The 20,597-nt window shown below is 50.7% G+C and overlaps 1 protein-coding gene across 2 annotated transcripts in view; it reads left to right on the forward strand.

Moving 5' to 3' along the window:
* ASAP1 (ArfGAP with SH3 domain, ankyrin repeat and PH domain 1) overlaps nt 1-20,045 on the forward strand; it is a 335,803-nt gene extending 315,758 nt beyond the window's left edge. For both annotated transcript variants that reach the window (XM_052651849.1, XM_052651850.1), the window contains 5 exons: nt 5,102-5,171; nt 7,524-7,582; nt 13,050-13,531; nt 15,277-15,399; nt 17,442-20,045. In XM_052651849.1, the coding sequence (XP_052507809.1) occupies nt 5,102-5,171; nt 7,524-7,582; nt 13,050-13,531; nt 15,277-15,399; nt 17,442-17,516 (809 nt within the window). In that variant the 3' untranslated portion in view covers nt 17,517-20,045. The remainder of the gene's footprint in view (nt 1-5,101; nt 5,172-7,523; nt 7,583-13,049; nt 13,532-15,276; nt 15,400-17,441) is intronic.
* Nucleotides 20,046-20,597: the final 552 nt, after the last annotated feature.

Genomic DNA, 20,597 nt, shown 5'->3' on the forward strand with positions numbered 1-20,597 from the left:
TTCCCAGGGCGCGTTCACAGTGCCTGCAGTCTCCCTCGAGGAACCCGTCTTTCCAGTGCTCTTTGTGGCTGTCGTAGTTCAGTTGTGTCTGACTCGGTGACTCCAGGGACTGCAGCACGCCAGGCTTCCCTGTCCTTCACTGTCTCCCAGAGTTCACTCAGACTCTTGTCCATTGAGTCGGTGATGCCATCCCAGCCATGTCACAGTTGGAAAGCATCAATTTCCAGTGCACTTACGTTCCCCTAAAGGCCCCTTCTCCCAGCCCCCGAGGGTGAGGGCTTCTGGACTCTGCGAGATCTGGACAGGGCTGGGGGAGGTGGGCGTGAGGAGTGGGCAGCACAGCCCCTGAGCCCTCGCCAGGCCCCACCTGCCCACCCTCGGCCCCTCTGGCATAGGGATTATTACAGAGCGGTTGTATTTGCTGCTCTGCCTTTCTTAGCACCGTATGAGCGCTTTATGCAGGCACGAGCTTTTTCTGTCTCTGGAGCTCCAGTGTGGACCTGTGTCACACTGCCTGTGTTCTAATCCATCTCTACCACCTGTAGCCCTGTGGCTTTCAGCAGTTATATTTGGTTCATTTCCTGCCTCAGTTTCTCCAGCTGTAAAACAGGGCCAGTTAATAGCCCTCATTGGATTCTTTGCCACAGTTTCACAGAGTAGGACATGGGGAGCTTGACTGTAAGGACACTGAGATTCAGAAAGGTTCAGTGCACGGCCCAGGTCCTCTCGGCTGCTAAGAGGGGATCCCCTGTGGCTGGAAGAGCCCGTACCCCTCGCCCCCTCGGTGCTCTGCTGAGTTCTGCTCGTAACGGCTCGCTGATCCCTGTGGCCATTCTCCTGTCTCAGCAGTTGTTCCTTTAGCTGTGAATGAGTTAGGGAGAAGGTACCCTAGCAGGTGGACACCTTCCACCAGGCTGTGCTGCCCCGTCCCTGCAGCACGGTGCCCTGATCTTTGGGGAGGTCGCCCCAGGCTTTCTCCCCATTAGATCCACAGCATCCACAGCACCCAGATAGCCCAGACGTCACGTGACTACCGTCCCACCACAGTGATGAGTTCAGCCATCACCGGGGAGATGGTGAAGGCAGGATTTTGATCAGAAGACAGCCAGGCCTGTGGGCGAATTGGGTTTTTGCAGGGACTGTTGATTTTTAAGGTGGCTTGTTGTTAAACCTCACCTTTGGAGATAAAATAAGTTGCTTATAACCTACTCTCTAAGAGACCAACACATTTTAACACACAAATTAGTAAGGAAATGAGGACAAAGGGAAAATAAAGGTAGCAAAGTAAAATGAAGTCCAGGAGTGTGGTGTCTTCACTAAAAGCATAGCATAGGGTCACATGCAGTGGCTGGAAATAGACCAAGAATTTGACACTGAGGTTCTTACAGGCAAGAGCAGAGAAGACAGCGCGGCCGGTTATCCAGTTGGTGGTGGCCATAGTATTAAACCTCGTCTCAAACTTGAGATCCTTGTAATTGCTACCCACGATCAGCCTCCCCTGGGACCGCTATCCAGTACTCACAGAAGTGTTTACAGGGCCACAACCTGGGGAACCATAACATGAACTGAGTGAACTTTTCAGAAGCCCACGTTCTGATCCGTGTTCCACTGGTTCTTGCCTAAGTGACCTCTGGGAATTACTTTAATTAATTCCTTGTCTTTGGCTTCTGGGACTTAAAATATTCTATACACTTCCTTTTTTCCCTACTTTCTGGGCCCCTATCCTCCCCAAGCTTCCTTTTTTTTTTTTTTCTTCTTTTTAATGGAGAATAGATAATGGATAGATAATGAATGAAAAGCTATACCAAAAATCGATTCACTTCTCCTATTTCAAGGCCAGAACTTCCAGGTGATAGAGTCAGTATTTGAAATGTCTGATCTGAGGCGCCCACATCTACTTATTGGAAGTAGCATTGACTTGTAAAAGAGCCTTTGCGTAGATACTTCCCGATTCTTTCTTTTTCTTGGATTTCCCGATATAGTCTCAAGTCAGCTGCCCCTGCCCCCCAACCCCATTTTACATGCAGTTCTATAAATAATAGTGGCTACTGCCATGTATAGATTATTTGCCAGGTATCCGGTCTTGTACATTTGTTCATACATTATTGTATTAAGTCATCATTTGTTGTTCATTTGCTCAGTTGTGTCCGACTCCTTGTGACCCCATAAATAGCAGCATACCAGGCTTCCCTGTCCTTCACTATCTCCTAGAGTTTGCTTAAACTCATGTCCATTGAGTCAGTGACGCCATCCAACCATCTCATCCTCTGTTGCCCTCTTCGCCTCCTGCCTTCAGTCTTTCCCAGTCTTTTCCAATGAGTCGGCTCTTTGCATCAGGTGGCCAAAGTATTGGAGCTTCAGCATCAGTCCTTCCAATGAATATTCAGGATTGATTTCTTTTAGGATTTATTGGAGAGTCCCTTGGACAGCAAGGAGATCAAACCAGTCAATCCTAATTAAGTCATAACAACTGTCCTATAAAATAGGGACTGTCATTGTCCTGGGTTAGTTGATTAGATCGAAGCACAGAGGTCTAGTGACTTGCCTAAGATCACAGGTCCAGTAACTTCAGAGCTGGGATCTGAACCAATTTCTGACTCCAAGGCTCATACAAGTGTCCACTCTTCTAGAAGACTGCTGGAGCCCGTGTGCCAGGCCCTGCTAGGCAGCGCCTCCTCTCATTCTACACTCTTGGCCCACAGCTGCCGAGCCATACCAAGGGACCTCGAGTCTCGGCCACAGCATTTGTTGTTGTTTGTTTATTTACTTCTGGCTGTGCTGGGTCTTGGTTGCTGTGTGTTGTTGCGGTGAGTGGGGGCTGCTTTCTAGGTGTGGTGTGCAGTCTTCTCGTTGCAGTGGCCTCTCTCGTCACAGAGCACAGGCTGTGGGGTGCAAGGGCTTCAGTAGTTGTGGCTCGAAAGCTTAGTTGCCCAGAGGCATGTGGGATCTTCCCGGCCCAGGGATAGAACCCATTGTCCCCTGCATCAACAGGCAGATTCTAAACCACTGGACCACCAGGGACGTCCCTGGCCACAGCTTCTTTAATTGCCTGTCCTGCGTCTGTCTGCCGCCGTCCCTTCTTGCGCATCTGTGTGTGCAGCACAGCCCTCCCCAGATGGCACAGAGAGAGGAAGAGGACTGAGCTGCTTCCATGCTCATGCTCCTCCCCCTCCCTCCAACCTTGTTCTCCTGTTTCTGGAAATTGTGCTAAGCCACGTTTCTCTTCCCAGGCATGGCAGGTGGCCTTTGCCTGGCTCTGAGAAAGGCAGAATTCCTGTCTGCCCAACCTCACATGCCTTCCCCAGGCCCACCCTCGCCCCCAAGGAGTGGGAGAAGCCAGACTGGGGGTGGAAAAGTGGTGGCGGCGGCTCTGTGGGCCACGATTTCCTTCAGTAGCACCCGGAGGCGGCTCTGGGCAGAGAGCGGGCTGGAGAGCAGGGCCACGGAACCAGAAAAGGCAGAGCCCCTGTCAGCGAAGCGCTCACCTGTTGAGGAAGTAAATCATCACCATTTTCGTTACATCACATCAGAGAGCTCGGAACAGCGATCCCCCCTTCTTGTCTCGCCCCCGTGGTCCAGCCCCGTGCACCACACTCCGTGGTTTCTCCCCCGAGGTGCTCACGCCGTCTAGTGGAGGAGTAACTGTTATCCCTCTTTCATACAGGCAGGAACTGAGACTTGGTAGGAAAAGCAGTGTCATCAGAATTCATGCCTGCTGGGCAGAGGGCACACCTGGACTCCAGAGCCAGGCTCGTCTGGCTCTAGAATCTGCACCCTGACCGTCCTCTGTGATTAACAGTTGTAGGCTCTCCCGGGAGATGAAGGGACAGAGTCCAACTTTTGAGAGACTCTTTTCTAAGGTGGCAGAGGAATTTACCACAAGTGGGAGGGGACAGGTGCTGCAGGGAATGAGGACAGAAGGGCCAAGGTCACAGAGGCGTAAAAACACGTAGCGTCTTTGGAAAGTGGCCAGAGGAGAGGGTGAAGTGAGGATGCCGGCCGTTTGAGCTGCAGTGTCACGCCCCAGCCCCTGACGTGTTGGCTTGTCTGTGAGTCAGCGGAGTGGGTGGCCCCGAGCAGAGCTGGGGCTCCTGCAGCCCTGGTGGTCTCGTGCGCATGCATAATAGGGTGAGAATCACTGGTTTGGGGTGTTTTCTACCTGGAGCAGGAATGAGCAGATGCAGCAGCGTATTCCCCTCATCTAGAACTTTCTTTGACATTTTGATTGTTATGACCCATTTAAGTCTGAAAGTGTGAGATGTGAGCACCATGCTGAAAAGAAACACCTGCCTTAAAGGAAGTCTCAGCTCAGAGGATGCCGTGAGAGGCTGCCAAGGAAGACCTTCAGGGTTAAGCTGCAGACTCATGGAAATAGAGTGATGGTTAGAAGGAGTGTCTCATTAAACTAGATCTGTATTTGAAAGTCTGGCCCTATTCTTCATGCATCAATGACCTGGTGTTACAGTCCAATCCAGGAGGTTCTGTCTGAGCACTTAACCAGCCTCTCCCTCCTGTAGGTTATGGGGCTGGGGTGGGAGGGGTGAGGGTAGGGGTTCATTACAGACCCTGGAGGAGGGCTGCCTAGCTTTGCATCCCAGCTCTGACCCTTACCAGCTGCTTGACCCTGGCCTCTGCTTTACTTCATTGTTTCTTATGGAAACCGTAAGGCAAATGGTATGTCTGGGCTTCCCCACTGACTCAGCGGGTAAAGAATCCACCTGCAGTGCAGTAGACACAGGAGATGCGAGTTCAATCCCTGGGAAGATCCCCTGGAGGAGGAAATGGCACCCCACTCCAGTATTCTTGCCAGAAAAATCCCATGGACAGAGGAGCCTGGTGGGCTACAGTCCATGGGGTCGCAAAGAGTCGAACATGACTGAGCGCACCCACATGATAATATGTATCTCACAGATGTAATGACTGTGAGGTACCTAACACAGTACCTCACTGGTAGTCAGTGCTGAGTACACAGCAGTTGCTGTTATTAACGTGGCTCTCAGGGCATCTCCAAGGAGTAATGAAACTTGAGTGCGTTTGTGTGTGGGACCTCTTGCAGCCCTGTGACCTGCGGCGTTGGTCCATTTAATCCTGTCTCCCCCAGGTAACGATGTGGGTCCGTCGTCATCCAGTAAGACTGCGAACAAGTTCGAGGGCCTGTCCCAGCAGTCAAGGTGAGCCATCTCCACGCGGACTCCCCCGAGGGGGGCCGCTTAGGGTCGCCATGGACAGTTATACAAGTGGACTTCAGGGGCTGTCTGCTCAAGGTGGGGCCCGCCAGCTGATGCTGACCGTGATGGGAACCTGAAAGCCTCCATCACTTTGCATGGCCCCCCTCAGCACACAGTTCTAGGGCCCGGACAGGGTCTGCAGACGGTGTTTCAGGGGATCAGCACCTCCCTGTCCAGATTCCAGGCGGGAACGGACCTCACTCTTCTAAGGATTGCACAGTCTGTGCTGGAATGAGTTCTTATTTTCAATTTTTTAATGAAGTCATTTTGTTTTGTTACTTTCTCTTTTAGCTCCATTCTGCAGACCTGAGAATAAAAAGATAATCCTCAAGGAGATCCAACAGCCTAGAGATTTTCAAACATAAAAATAGGACTCTTTCCAAGCCTCCTGTTTGTAAGATTTCTTTAAGCTAGGCTAACGGAGGGGCATCCCTTTCTGCTCTCCTCTCACCGAAATGAGATGCTTCAGAAGAGTTTCTATGGACAGTGTATACCCGGTCCCAGCACAGAGGGTTTTCCCCAGAGACTCGATCCCAGATGAGGACACAGGGAGCCGCTTCCTGACCCAAAAGCTCAGGCAGGAGGAGTCAGCTGGTGCGTGGGGGTTGCCTTCCAGAGTTTGTCGAGGCTAAAAGCCAAAATCCTCATTTCTTCTAATGCCACCGCCCTGTTTTAGCCTTTACGAGCCCGTGAGGCAGCCCAGTCGCTACTGCCCTCAGGTTTACAGATGAGGACGCGGGGCCCCGGGACTCAATCCGGGGGGTTCTCAGACACCACAGTCAACACTGCCTGCCGCTCACGCTCAGCAACTCCCCGACACACTGCCTGGGGGTCTCTCAACCCCAGGGCCAGTGGGGGTCTTCCAGGGGAGGGAATCTGACGTGGAGGAAGTGCCCACTAATGGTTTTTACAGGGAATCGAGCCCCCACATGTGCACGCACGCTTGCATACATGTGCACACGGCACCCCCCACAGCACGCGAAGCAGCCCAGATCCACGCACAGCATCCACCCCAGGTCGCCCGTGTGAGATGCTTCCAAGCATCTGGCCTCAGTACCCAGGCTGGGAAAGCATCGAGCTCACGTCTGTGATGGGCAGACATGCGTCCCTGCAAAGATGCTGAGGCCAGGACACGCACCAGACGTGTTCAGGGCAAAACCCTTTAGTCCAGTGGTGGCTTGATCTCACCAGCCTTAGCCTTGAGTAGCCCAGAAGCCTTAAAATTTCGAGGGAGCCAAGGAGAGAGCCACTGAGACAAGAAGTGGTTTGTGGGCCAGGATGAAAGACACGTGCATTTCATCTTCTTTATTGAGCTCTTTGTTTTCTTTTTGGCTGGTTTGGCTTTTCCTGTCCTTTTAAATGCAATTAAGATAGACGAGGGGTGGAGTCGGTTCTTAGGCCATCAGAGGACAGCAGAGGATAAACGAGGTAATAAAGGGGGCTCTTGGCAGATACGAGTCTGGCACTGGGATGCTGTGCTGTTTGGGTCCTCAGGGCCCCCGGTGTTCCCTGAGCACAGTCACAGCCTCTTATTAAAGGGAAAGAGCGGGTTCCCACCGAGAGTAGTCTCCTGCAGCGCTGGCATTTCAGTGGTGGCAGGGGCGTTGGGGAGTCCCTGATACCAGATGACATGGGGCAGTTTCTGTGCCTAGGGCCTGCTTTCCGGGGCTCTTCTCCTCTGCTCATTTACAAATTGTTCAAGAAGAGGAACAACTCAGGGAAAGCCTGGAGGCCTGAGACCCAAGCTGTTTGCTCTGGTGCAAGGAAAAAGTGAGGGCTCTGGAGTCCAATGGAGCTGGGCCTGAATGTCCAGCTCCGCCACTGACCAGCCTTGGAAGCGTCCACAGGTCACTGGAGGTGCACAGGCTCTGGTTTCCTGTGCTGCAGGTGGAGGTGACATGCATAACATCATGGGGCCGCATGAGAAGAGCTGCCTCGGAGCAGCACGCTTGGCCCAGGACCTGCAGGGTGCCCCGCGCTTTCATCAGCGCTGTTCCTTCAGGGAAAGGTGTCAAGAAGAGGAGGGATTAGGCTTTTTCACTCAGTGGGTTGGTGGTGGTTTTGTTGCTTTCCCTCTTGACTCCATTCTGCAGACTTGGGAATAAAAAGAAAATCCTCAGGGAAATGCAGGCCAGCTTCAAATCTGGGCAACTGGACTATAATCTTTTGTTTGGGAAATGTTGAAAGCAATTTTAGATAGATAATTCTGTGAATTTCTATGATTTCCTTGAATACTATTTCACTATTGATTTTATAGCACTCTGAGATCATAAACGATTCTTATTTATTCATTAGCACCGGTTCTGCAAAGACTGCCCTTGGCCCAAGAGTTCTTCCTAAACTACCTCAGAAAGGTAAGATTTCTCTTTTTCATCCTGTTTGTTCTCTTGACTCTTTCTGACACCAGAGACAGCAGCTCACCAGGCTTCCCTGTCCTTCACTGGATATCTACCAGCGTTTGCTTAAATTCATGTCCATTTAGTCAGTGATGCTGTCTAACCATCTCATCCTCTCTTTCATACTTACATGTAATTATACTGTCACTGTACCCTCCAAGGGGTCGGGGTGTCTGTCTTTTTTGGCCCCTGCTTTATCTCAGATGGCCTTGAGCAGCAGCTGACATGTAAGAGATGTGTAATTAATATTTGTTCAGTGAAGAAAAATATTTATAAGCTCAAGTTTTATAATTAACAAACACCAAACTTTTCCTTAAAAAGCAATGCTTTTTCAGAAGATCCATCATTAGTATCCCCAGATATCATTTCTTCTATTGCAAACAAAGTGAGAGAGACCTCAGAACCAGGACTGGCTCTCCTTCTTACTAGCTGTGAGGCCTGGGCAGGGCACTCAGAAGCTTCACTGAGCCTGAGATTCCTCACCTGTCAGCAGGGCCAGGACACCTACTCCACCAGGTTTTGTGAGGACGAAGTGAGATCATACTTCAGAAAGGCTGGATTTTGCTGATCGGCACCCCCATGTAGTCATTTAACATGTTCCTCTGTCCTCTAATATGTCCTATCAATTGAAAGTTGGATCACGAGACCCAATCAGATGCTGCTAGTTCAGGCTTTGGCAAAACTCCTTCCCAGGCAGCAGTGCGCTCTTCTGTCGAGAGGGACATGCCATCTGACTGCCTCTCTCTATGTCAAGTTTGCGGCTACCAGTTCTCCAGGCCGAGATCCATTCATGTGTCTCTGTTAAAACCCCTCCACGAGGCCGTCAGCGGTGATCAGCTTGGCCCGTCTGCAGCCTTTGACCCAGCTGGTCTCTGCACTTGACCTGTGGACACCATCCTGTTCTTAGGCACTGACAGTCCCTCCCCGCATGTGCAGGCCCCTCATGTCCGCAGCCCCCAGAGATTGGCTCGGTTGCAGTCACTTCTCTTCTGAATCTGCCCTCATTCCCTGGGGTACCCACCTCGGCATCTCTGTATCATGTACGTAGTCCAAGTGTCCCTCCGTAATCTAACCTGCCACTGTCCTGTCTCTGCTCAGACGTCTGACAGCTTCTCAACCTAAGATTTTGAAGACCCTTTACTCACACACACACACACACACACACCCTCCAGCCAAACCTGTTCCTCGCACAGTGTCCCTGTCTGTTATAGGCAATGTTGTCCAGGTACACACACACAAACACACACGCACGCACACACAGCACACACACCCCTCCAGCCAAACCTGTTCCTTGCACAGCGTCCCTGATTGTAACAGGTTATATTGTCCAGGTACACACAGACACACACACCCCCTCCAGCCAAACCTGTTCCTTGCACAGCATCCCTGACTGTTACAGGTGATATTGTCCAGGTCTAGGAGATTGGATCTTAAACCTAGGAGAGAAGCCCAGCTCCTCCCTTCCTCCCATGCCCCTCATCCTCCACACACACTGTTGATTCCCGTGTCTCCACTCTCACCATGGTCTCCCAGACCATGCTCTCCTGTCTAGACTCTGCAGCCTCTTCCCTGGTCTGGCTGCTTCCACCCCGGCCCTGCAGCCTTTCCCCAGCAGAAGAGCTAGGGTGCTCCGTGTTGTATCAGTGGCTCCTGCGCCATCTTTCCAGTGTGTCCTTGTCTCACTCAGAAAACAAGCAGGGTCTGGGTGTATTTCTGAGCCTTCTCAGCCAGAGGCAGAGGGCGTCTGTGACGCTGAGAGGGACCGGGCGCAGCTCCTTCTGCCCGCCTGTCCTCCCCAGCACCTGCCGCCACTTCCACGTGGACTATCCTGACCACACCTCACTGTTTTTCCCTCCAAAACATCACTTGTTTTTTAAATTCTTTGAAAGTGTTAGTTGCTCAGTCGTGTCCGACTCTTTGCAACCCCATGGACTGTAGCCCTCCAGGCTCCTCTGTCCATGGGATTCTCCAGGCAAGAATACTGGAGTGGGTTGCCATTCCCTTCTCCAGGGGATCTGCCCGACCCAGGGATCGAACCCAGATCTCCTGCTTTGCAGGTGGATTCTTTACCATCTGAGCCACCAGGTAATCCTTTGGGCTTCTTCTAAAGGGCTTAGTGAAAACCTCAGCTGGGGATTGACTGCTGCATGGAGCCATTTGTTTAATGAGTTTTAAAGGGCAGAAGTAGAGAAACTTCAGGGGCCTCTACAACCTGAACAGAGTCACCGTAGTGTTGGGCTGTGACACAGCTCTTGGTCCCTTACATTCTTCCCTAGCTGTCATCACAGTGAAAGTCCAGCCCTGCATCCTGGGTTTTTCCACTTAGGATTCTGTCATCAAGCGGCTGCCATCCTCTGCTTGACACCCCCTTTTGTTGGAAACATGAGCTGAGAGCACGCGGGCTCTTTCTTCATCTTCCTCCTCCTCCTCAGTTATGTCCTTAGAGCCTTTTCTCAGTAACAGAACCGTCACAGCCCAGGGCAGAGTGTTTCAGCACCTGAGCTCTGTGTCTTACTGCTGTCCAAAGGGCCAAATCTGTTTGTTTCCAACCAACCTTGCCTGCATGAACCAGCCGCACCATAACCCCCCGGGTCTTTTTCTTATTTTTCAGCTGTGCCATGCAGCATGTGGAATTCTAGTTCCCCAACCAGGGATCGAACCCACATCCCCTGCAGTGGAAGTGTGGATTCTTAACCACTGGCCCACCAAGGAAGTCCCAGGGATGGGGTGGAATTCTCACTCCTTTCTTGTCCTTGATGTCCTCATTCGAGCAGAGTACTCTGTGTCATCCAACTTCGGGCGGAAATTTGCTGGTCTGCCCGTCAGTTAAGAATGCAGCTCAGGCACTTCGCTAATAGTCCAGTGGCTAACGCTTCACACTCCTAACGCAGGGGGCCCAAGTTCGATCTTTGGTCAGGGAAAATCTCAAATGCCACAACTAAGGTCAAGTGACGAAACTTAAGACCTGGTACAGACAAATAAATAATTTTTTCTTTTTTTTTTTAAATGAAGCTCACAAAGGACTTTGAATTAGAGAGGGGAAAACACAAAATCATCTTGGAAATAAAATAGTCAGAGAGACTTCTTTAGAGGGGAGACTCTTTTCATATTTCTTCGTAGTATAAAATGAACCTATATTCATTCTAGATTTAAAAAATGCAAAGAAGTATAAAGAAAATACAAACCACCCAAAGTCTCGCCACCCAGGGTAAAGCAATTTAGTCGGTCCTCTCGGTCTTTTTCCTATGATTTTTTCATGTCACTGTTTAAGCTGGTTTTTGTCATACAGTGAATCAAGAGCCCTTTCCATGAGATTAATTGTACTCTTACTGGCTGTGTAGTGCTCCGTTATCTGATACCAGGCCATATTAAGTAGTCTGTCCTCTTCCACATTCACCTGGTTCACAGGTGGTTTTTTTTTGTTTGTTTGTTTGTTTTTTTCACTATAAACAGTGTCATGCTGAACACCCTGGCACAGGCATGTGCCCTGGCTTTGATCCACTTTTTGGATAAATTCCTAGAACCGGAGTTGCCTGTTTGGGCAGCCCAGCACTTCCTCACGGTTTCTGTTCCCCCGTAAGTGTGGCTCAGAGCTAGGCTTTTCAGCCCCGCTGCCTCAGGGGATTCCCCCAGCTGTTCCCCCCATCACCGCCTGCCTCAGTGTCTTGCTTGTTTTGTTTACCCCAGTGTCTTGCTTCCAAGAGAGGAATCTGATGGGCCTGTTGCCACTTTCTGAACTGTGCCACGTTGGCCGAAGCTCACCGGCCGGCCCGTGAAGTCTGAGTTCCTTAGGAAGGGGTGTGGCCAGCAGCCCCCGAGCAGGAGCAGCTGCAGTGTAGCTTGTGACTTTACAACACTCGGGTTTGTCGTTATTTTTTTAAAAAACAAAACATTTGAAGAGTCTCTCTCTGAGTGTCGTGTCTTTAGAATACAGTTCTTAGTTGGGCTCCTTCAGTGTGCTTTATTCCGCTGTGTCCTCGCTGAGCACACACTTTGTGCTTGGGGAATCCTGGCCTCAAGGAACCTTGTCTCAGCAACAGTGACAATGCTCCGTAATATTCTGATACTGAACCTAGAGTCTGCCTCGTCCTGTTGGCAAATTCATTATGTCAGCTCGTGTTTTAGAGATGAGGAATGTGAAGGGTTTTGCAGCCTGCTCAAGGTCACACAGCTAGTAACTAAGTTGTGGAGCCCAATTTGGAGACATGTCTTAAGTTTCATTGGTTAGAGCTGTGCAAAGGTTCAGACCGCAGACTCTCCAAGCGATGGAGTACTGCACAGCCTTTACAGAGAAGGAGGAGGAAGTGATTTATTAATAGAAATTCTCCCAAGCATTTTAAGTGGGGAAAAACCAAAGTTGTACACACTGTATGTTGTGTGTGTGTGTGTATATGAGTGAGTGAGAGTGAGTCGTTCAGTCATATCCGATTCTGCGACCCCATGGACTGTAGCAAGCAAGAATATTTGAGTGGGTTGCCATTTCCTTCTCCAATGTATGTGTCCCATGTTAATAGAAATTCTCCCAAATATATTAAATGGGAAACCAAGTTGCAAGCAATGTAGGTATTGTAGTCCCATTTAATGTATTTGCTGTAGTCCCAGGTTTTTAAAGATAATTCATATATACACATTCATAGATACACATATTCACATTTACACATATGGGCATCACTAAAAAGGAATGGAGTTGACCTCAAAGGGGTGGTAGGCGGGAGTGGTAAGAGGAGAAACTTTTTCCCTCTTACACAGTGTGTACATCATATAAAACATGAGAAATTAGAATAACACCACTATAGAACGGAATAGGATGCAGCATTAAAAGTATAGGCTTAGTATTAATGAACAATTTTTATAAACGTGGTGAATAGTCTTGCTAAATCAGTATATAGATAAGAGCAGATAGATGTTTTATCTATGAAAAATGCATAGAAAACTCCAGAAGGAAATTGCACCAGAGCGTTTTAAGTGGCTGATTTACGCCGTGGACTTACGGGAAGCTTCCCCTCTTAACTCTGCACCTTTCAGTTTGCCGTATCTGTATTATGTGTATGAAAGGGTGAGAGTGTTAGTCGCTCAGTCACATCTAACTCTTTGCGACCCCGTGGACTGTAGCCCACCAGCATCCTCTGTCCATGGAATTTTCGAGGCAAGAATGCTGGAGTAGGTTGCCATTCCCTTCTCCAGAGGATTTATTATGTGTATAGTTGTGGTCTTTTGTATTTCTTTTTTTACTTCTGGGTGAGTTTGGATGTCTTATTCTTACATAACTGAGGCATAAGATCATCCATTTGTAAGGTGGATGCCTCCAGGCTTCCAACTTTCTTAAAAGCAGGCCAGTCATGGGGGGTCTGGGCCTGCGACTGTCTGGGGCACGCACTCAGGGTCGGTCCTGCCCGTGAACCCTCTCTGTGGTCGCCTCCCGCAGTGGCACTAAGGAAAACAGAGACCAGCCATCATCTGTCCCTCGACAAAGCCAACGTCCTGCCTGAGATCTTCCAGAAGTCATCCCAGTTGGCAGAGTTACCGCAAAAGCCGCCACCTGGGGACCTGCCCCCGAAGCCCACGGAACTGGCTCCCAAACCCCCCATTGGAGACTTGCCACCTAAGCCAGGAGAGCTGCCCCCGAAGCCACAGCTGGGCGACCTGCCTCCCAAGCCCCAGCTCGCAGACTTGCCCCCCAAGCCCCAGGTGAAGGACCTGCCTCCCAAGCCACAACTGGGGGAGCTGCTGGCAAAACCCCAGACGGGAGATGCCTCGCCCAAGGCCCAGCCACCCCCGGAGCTCACCCCCAAGTCACACCCGGCGGACCTGTCCCCGAACATCCCCAAGCAGGCGTCCGAGGACACCAACGACCTCACGCCCACCCTGCCAGAGACACCCGTGCCGCTGCCCAGGAAGATCAACACGGTGAGTGGTGCTCGGAAACCCAGGCACGTGCTCACCCGGCCCACCCGGGGTCGGGTGTCGTGGGGGGTGCAGGGCCTGGGGGTTGGGGCTGGGCTGTGGACCCCAGCAGATAGGCGTCAGGACCTGCCTGCCCTGTGACCACGGGGCCGTGGCCACCTCCTCACGGCCCTGAACCTCTGTCTCCTCCTTCACAGAAAGGGGTTAGAACACTGCCTGGCTTCATGGGCAGTGAAATGCAGGGAAGTGCGAGCAGCGCCCAGCAAGTGGTCGCCCTTGTCTGTGGTCCTTGAGCAGGAGACCGTTCCTTTCCCAAGGTCCCGGGAAAGCAGCCTCACACCTCAGCTTCTCTTTGCACCTTTTGGAGGAATTGGACATAAAGCCCAAAGAGACTTGTACCAACCAACGTAGAGTTTGGTTTGAAGTCTCCCACCCCTTCATTTTCACAGAATGCCTTCTGCTCTATAGTATGTCCTTTCTGCTTTAAACATGCCTTTCCCTCCCCACCCCCTAAAAAAAATCTTCTTTTGGAAAAATGAAGCTCTGGGAAGATGCACACGTACTGCCTGTCCTGCCCACACCGCACCCTGACCGGGGTGGGAGCACCCTGGGTTAAGGAACACAGGTAGCGGGGGGACCAAAAGCCTTGCTCACATCTTCCCATGGAAAAACAACATTGTGATAGAAGTGTGTCCCTTCAGTACTAAAGGAAAGGTGAGAATAGTGAAACAGAGCCTCTCCCGGGTGGGAGGCCACAGGCATGTTCATCGATGGATGCTTGCTCTTCACGGTGCTCGAGAAGCCTGAGCACCACCCTTGGCCTTGATGTACACAATTCACCGTTTAATTATCTCATTTAACCCTCCCTGTTATAAATGGTCACACATAGGTCTTCCAGTTTGCTCACAGAGTCAGAGCGGAAAAGACTTAAGACCTCGACTGGCCGTAGCCCTCGGCTTCTCAGACTCCACCAGCTCTGGCTTAGCCCGGGGAGGGGAATTGTAGAAGCAAGTGGGTCATCAGGGAGAGTGAGGGAGAAACCAACAGACCAAGAGGAAAAGCACTTGACCCCAGACTTTGAGCGGGACAGCTTGCTTTTTTAAAATTCCTAATTATTTAATAAGCCAGGTGCCAGAAACATCCTTTGGGAGGTCAGTTCTCTATTTCCATCTTCCTGTTTGCAGAGAACTGGAAATCTAACAACCAAAAGCTCGAATCAACATGGGTCAGAAACTAAAACGTTTTGGGGAACTGCCTGGAGTCCCCCGCCCCCGCCCCGGGCTCCCCTGCTCTGTGTCAGCAGCGTGTGCTGACACGGCGCTTTGCATGAGGGGCTGAGAAATGTGTTTATGCTGCATGTGTTTGGTCTGCTTTACATCATGTTTCCCCAAACCATTTTTAGAATCTGCTGTCATCTTTGCAGGCCGCTGCGGGGCGGGGCGGGGCGGGGTGTGGTCCGGCACATCGCTTATTTCTGGTGAAGCTGGATTTTGATCCCTTCCCCGTGATGTTTGCTCTCAGATGGAAGTCATCAGTGGCTACCGGCCCCCCTCCACTCTCCCTGGGCCCCTCTGTTGTCTTGGGCAGAGGGCCCTTCTATCTGGAGAGCACCCAGGGCTGGGGGCGCTCCCCCCTTTCATCAGGGAGAAACTGAGGCTCGGCGAGGTGAAGCCACTCGCCCTGGGTCATCGTGTCCTCCTTTCCCTTCAGCCTGTCCTGTGAGCTAAAACCCTGCTGCTTTCTTGAAGGGGAAGAGCAAGGTGAGGCGAGTGAAGACCATCTATGACTGCCAGGCGGACAACGATGATGAGCTGACTTTCATGGAGGGCGAGGTGATCGTGGTCACCGGGGAGGAGGACCAGGAGTGGTGGGTATGTACCAGCCACGTGGCGCTGTCTGTGGTCAGCCCGCACACGCCCCCCAGGACACAGTGCCTTGTCCTGCCTCTTAGCCGGGAGCTTCGAAACCAGCTCAGGAGAGTACCCTCATCACACAGGCCGCAGGTACTTTCTGGCTTTTCAGATGTAAAACTGAAGCTCATTCAACACTGGCCCAGCCAGCTCTGCTCAGGCCTCACCCTTCAACACCACTGCCACCACCACCACACAAACACACACACCTGCCAAATGTTCTCAGGCTCCGTCACCACACACACACATACACACACACATACATACTTGTGTGCACATACATCCCCGCCACACATCCTCAGGCTCCATCTTCGTCCAGCCTGAAGTTCTATCAGGAGGATCCCTGCCTCACGTGACTTCAGGGGGGATTCAAGGGGAGGATTCAAGGAGACCATCTGTGACAGCTCCTTTTCCATGAAAACCTGCTGCCCAGGTGTCAGGAAGGAGAGGCAGCCCTGTCTCCCTACCACGGCCTGGGAGCTGCCTGGGTCCTAGGTGGCTGCAGGGGACCCGACGTGCCCACAGCTGTCCAGGCTATCAGGGGAGGAAGCCTCTGGTGGGCCCTGCCGGACAGAGGGGCAGCGGGTGGATGCCTCCAAGGCGATCACTCCCCACCCCCGGCGTGGAAATTCTGCGTCCTTGGCAGCTGGAGCCCTGTCCTTCCCAGAGCGCCCGACCCTCTGTGCCGAGAAAGGGACCTGTGGTTCACTGCTAAGCCCAGGACCTGCTGACGCCCAGAAACACACACACATGGGCACACTCGTGGCTCTTCGCCTTTCCTCCCCCTGGGCCCAGACCATGACTCCAGAATCCCAGTCACAGCCATCGGGATGCTCCTTGGGCCGCAGCAGTGGTTCAGCCAGGGCAGTCTCACTCTCCAGGCACGTGTGGCAATATCTGGAAACATTCTGCTCGTCAGGGCCTGGCCAGGGTGTGTGCTGCTGGCCTCTGCTGAACGTCCTGTGATGTGTGGGGGAGCCCCCACCACAAAGAACCCTCTGCCCCAAATGTCAGAAGCACCGGGGCTGACAAACCAGAGGCCCCCTTCCTCCCTCTCTCTGTCGTGAAGTCTGGTGGGTTAGATCCCTGACAAGAAGACGGGCGCTGAAACCCCGGCGTGACTCACCCTCTGGCCCTGGGTGCAGCCTTCTGTGAGACTCAGTTTCCCCCTCTGAAAAGGGAGGCACGAGTCACCCTCCCTCACAGGGATGTCCGAGGACTCACGTGCATGACGCCAACTAAGACCCGATGACGTGGGTCATCCTGGCCTTGCTATTAACCCCTCTGTCCAGATGGAAACCGGTGCACAGAGGCCCGGCTGACCGCCCAAGGCCCCAGGCCTGGTGAGCAAAGGAGGCCGCCCATCTTTCTCTGTGATGGTCATCTGAAGCCAGCATGCGTGTCGCTGGTCTTTTTCCTGATAGGGTTCTCTTCGAAGCAGTTAATCCTCATGTAACAGGTTATTCGGAGCCTTGGGAGGTAACGATGGCTGACAGGTTTAGGCAGCAGACAAGAAAACAGCTGCCCTCATCACTCAGACTTTCACAGCATCCTCTCCTCCACCACAACCAGAAAGCAAGTTCTTGGTGCCTAGTAGCCCTTTTTATGTATAGAATCGTTGGTGTAGCTTCCCTACAGGCCTGAGAAGCAGGGGTTTTTCAGCCCCGTTTTACAGACAAGGGAGGCTTAGCACGCTTTGCAAGGTCACCCAGCAGGAGAGGCAGCCGAGCGGCCTGGTTAAGCGCGTGGTTGAGGCTGCAGCCCAGGAGAGACCAAGGCAGGACCCCACCCCTCGGGGCCCCTGTCCCTTCCTGTAGAAAGTGAGGGCTCCAGGACCGTCCACCTCCCGGGGCTGCCTGCTAGCGAAGCGATCCCTGTGAAAGCGGTTTCGCCATGCGTGGCGCCTTCATTATGTCTGCCCGGGGCCTGCATCAGTATCAGCTCTGGGGGTGCTCGGACCCACCGGCTGCCTCCTGCCTGATGCCTCTCCTTTCTCCCTGCAGATTGGCCACATCGAGGGGCAGCCCGAGAGGAAGGGCGTCTTCCCAGTGTCTTTTGTCCATATCCTGTCCGACTAGCAGAAAAGCAGAGCCTTCAGACTGTCCACGCCCGTCATACCAGACCGCTGCCTCCCCAGGACCCTGTGCACACCGTGTAAATAGCTGCTGTTACCGAGTGGAAGCTCCCGGAGGGGCCGCCTCAGGAGAGGAACGGAACGCGTGTTGTAAATATCCTGCGGTCTCTGCCTTCGCCAGTATTCGGGTAGCCTTGGGGCCCGGCGCGCCTTACTGGCTTGCCAAAGCCATCCTTGGTATCTAGCACTTACATCTCTGTCTATGCTGTTTTCCAAGCAAACAAACAAGCAGGAATATAGGAACTGCTGGCTTTGCAAATAGAAATGGTCTCCAGCAACCGTTGAAGGGCACAGAATTGCTTCTCTGTTCCTAACCTGACAGTATTCTCCATTGTGTTACTGAGAAATGCAACATTAGCAAAGAGGTGGGTACTGTCTTCCAGGTGAATCTTTCCACTCCGTGACAGACCAGCCTGTTGTTATCTGTGTACACAGTTTACAGCTACAAAAACCGACTTTGGTATTTATTACAGAAAAGTGCTCAGTTCTGTGTAAGTGTTATTCCTTCAGCAAAACATCCACTGACCCAGAACGCTGGGTGGCATTTTACAATGCCCACAGCCTCACGCAGGTTTAGACACGTGGGTTTATGCTGTCTTAAGAAGATGAGTGCCCGCCCCTGATATTACCTCATTATGCAAAAATAACATATCCTTCATGACTATTTTCACAGAAGTTTAAGACACATCTGATGAAGTTCAACTTTCAGGAACCAAGGACTGCCAGAAAATATTAGCCTCTACATTATGCATGCATTTAGAAGCTTACCTGAAATCTGCCTTTTATAAAGGAATAGTATGGATACGTTGAACTGTACATTTTTTTTAAACTTGATTGCCATTAAAGCAGAAATTATAAGGTTGCAACAAATATTTGTTTCCAGTCAGTCATTTGGCTTCCTCTAGAGTATGAATGCACATATCACATTATGAATTAGCATCCTTCAACTATGTTAACACCCCTAACATGTCCGTCTTAAATTCTTTTCTTAGTTTTCATTCTGGATAAATTTAAACTTTCAAAAGAGTGTTCAAGAAGACAACGAATTCAGAAATCAGTTCTGCCCACCATTTTCCCCCGCCCGCTCCCCCCTAGAATCCAGGTGCTGAAACCAGCCTTCTTTTTTTTCCCCCATTTTCTTTACTAAACCCCAATCATAGAGAAGTTTCCCAGCTCTGTTGAACAGACACGTCATCTTCAAGTCAATTCATAACCAAGTTTCTGAACGCTGCTATGAATTGCACTGTGAAACATGCTTTTCTGCCAGGGGTCCCTGCCCCTCCCGGTTTTTTTCTCATCCCAGCCGCGTTCATGAGGCCATTAAGACCATCCTAAGTTTTCCAGTCTTTTATATCAGCCTGAATCTGGGGAAGGAATACAGCAGCTCCGCTCCCCAGTCCATGGGACTGCTCTCAGATTCCGAGGCCCGTGTGTCGTCCTGGCAGTGCACTTGCTTAAACAGCTACATTGGCAGCAGTGCAGGAAACTAATATTTTTAAGCAGATCATCCTGGCAACAAGTGAGAAATGTTCATTTCACAGAAGCACAGCTCCCAACCAAACCCTTAGGGGAGCCCTCTGTAATCGAGTCGCAGTGCTTGGCGAGCATTAACTTAGCTCTGCTCACGTGATCACTGAACCAATAAACCTTGCATGACAAACCTGCAACATATCTCACCAGCTATTATCGGAAAGTGATTTTAAGCAATTGCTTCCTCAGCGTCACAGCACACGGGAACTCCACACAGATACGAGGAACCAGCCGACGTGCTGGTGTGCGTGGTACACAGTGTTAGCAGGCTCAGTAGTGTAGCGACCGGGTGTCTGGACAGGAAGTCACCTCCCGAAGTTATTTAGTGTTCCAATTCATTCACTTACACTTAAGTTGCATTCAAGCACTGTTCATTTTTGTGGCCTACAGTATTTTCAACTGATCTCAAAATAAACTGGCTTTAAAAAAAAAAAACACAAAAGCACGATGCCTAAAATTACATGGAATTAATTCCTTTTCTTTTTTCCTCTTTTAGAGCAACTTTTACACAGATGCTTTTTAACACTTGTTTGTTTTTTTCCTGGTTTTGTTTTTGTTTTCCATCAGGAATCTGAGTTTTCTCTAACCCAGCTTACTGTGGGACATAGGAAAAATAGATATAAATAAATATCTTTGGCGACCTTGGTTGAGTTTGAATCTGGTATTGTTCTTAAACTCAGTGAGCCGCTATCTGCAATTTTGTACATGATAGAGAGTATTTTGAAGGTATGGGACCTTATGGGAAAAATAGCTAATTCTTCTTTGCCCCCCCGCAGCGGGGAAAGTTATGTTCTGCAAATAGTGTGTGTCTTATTTTACTGTTGAACAGCGATTGCTATTTATTTTTTTATTGCCTAGAACTTCAACATGTTGTATAGGGATCCCACAGCGCCACAAGTTAAATTCCGAATTCCCATCTGGATGTTATGCTTAGACATCAGTATACTCGTCATTTCACATGTATTTAATGTGACTGTTTTTCAGTACTGTATGTGTTCATTTCTACTTTTTTTAATATTTAAAATTGCTTTTAAATAAACATATTCTCAGTTGATCCCAAACATCTGACATAAGGTCGTTTTGTGAGTTGTCCACGGCTCTTCTGGTTGGAGGAAATTAGAACTTGACTTGGCTGTGCTTTAGGTGGGGCAGGAGGCAGGTACAGATAACACAAGTCACGCAACTTCTACGTTCAGATTCACTTCAGATAAAGAATGTGCATTACTTTCCTCGGCTTAACAAACCATGGACCTTTAGCATTTCAGTTCTTTCTCCTCCCTGACCCCGCTACCCCCAACCCACCCCCACCTATAGGCACCCAGCCTGCACATCTTGGAACATCATGAATGTTACATTTTTTTATCATAACTTTTAAAAAATACATATTTCTGTACTTATTTGGCTGCACCAGGCCTTAGTTGCAGCACATGGGATCTGTGATCTTCGTTGTGGCGGGCAGGATCTGTAGTTGTGGCTTGTGGGATCCAGTTCCCTG

This window comes from Budorcas taxicolor, chromosome 14 (assembly GCF_023091745.1).
Source record: "Budorcas taxicolor isolate Tak-1 chromosome 14, Takin1.1, whole genome shotgun sequence".
NCBI lineage: Eukaryota > Metazoa > Chordata > Mammalia > Artiodactyla > Bovidae > Budorcas > Budorcas taxicolor.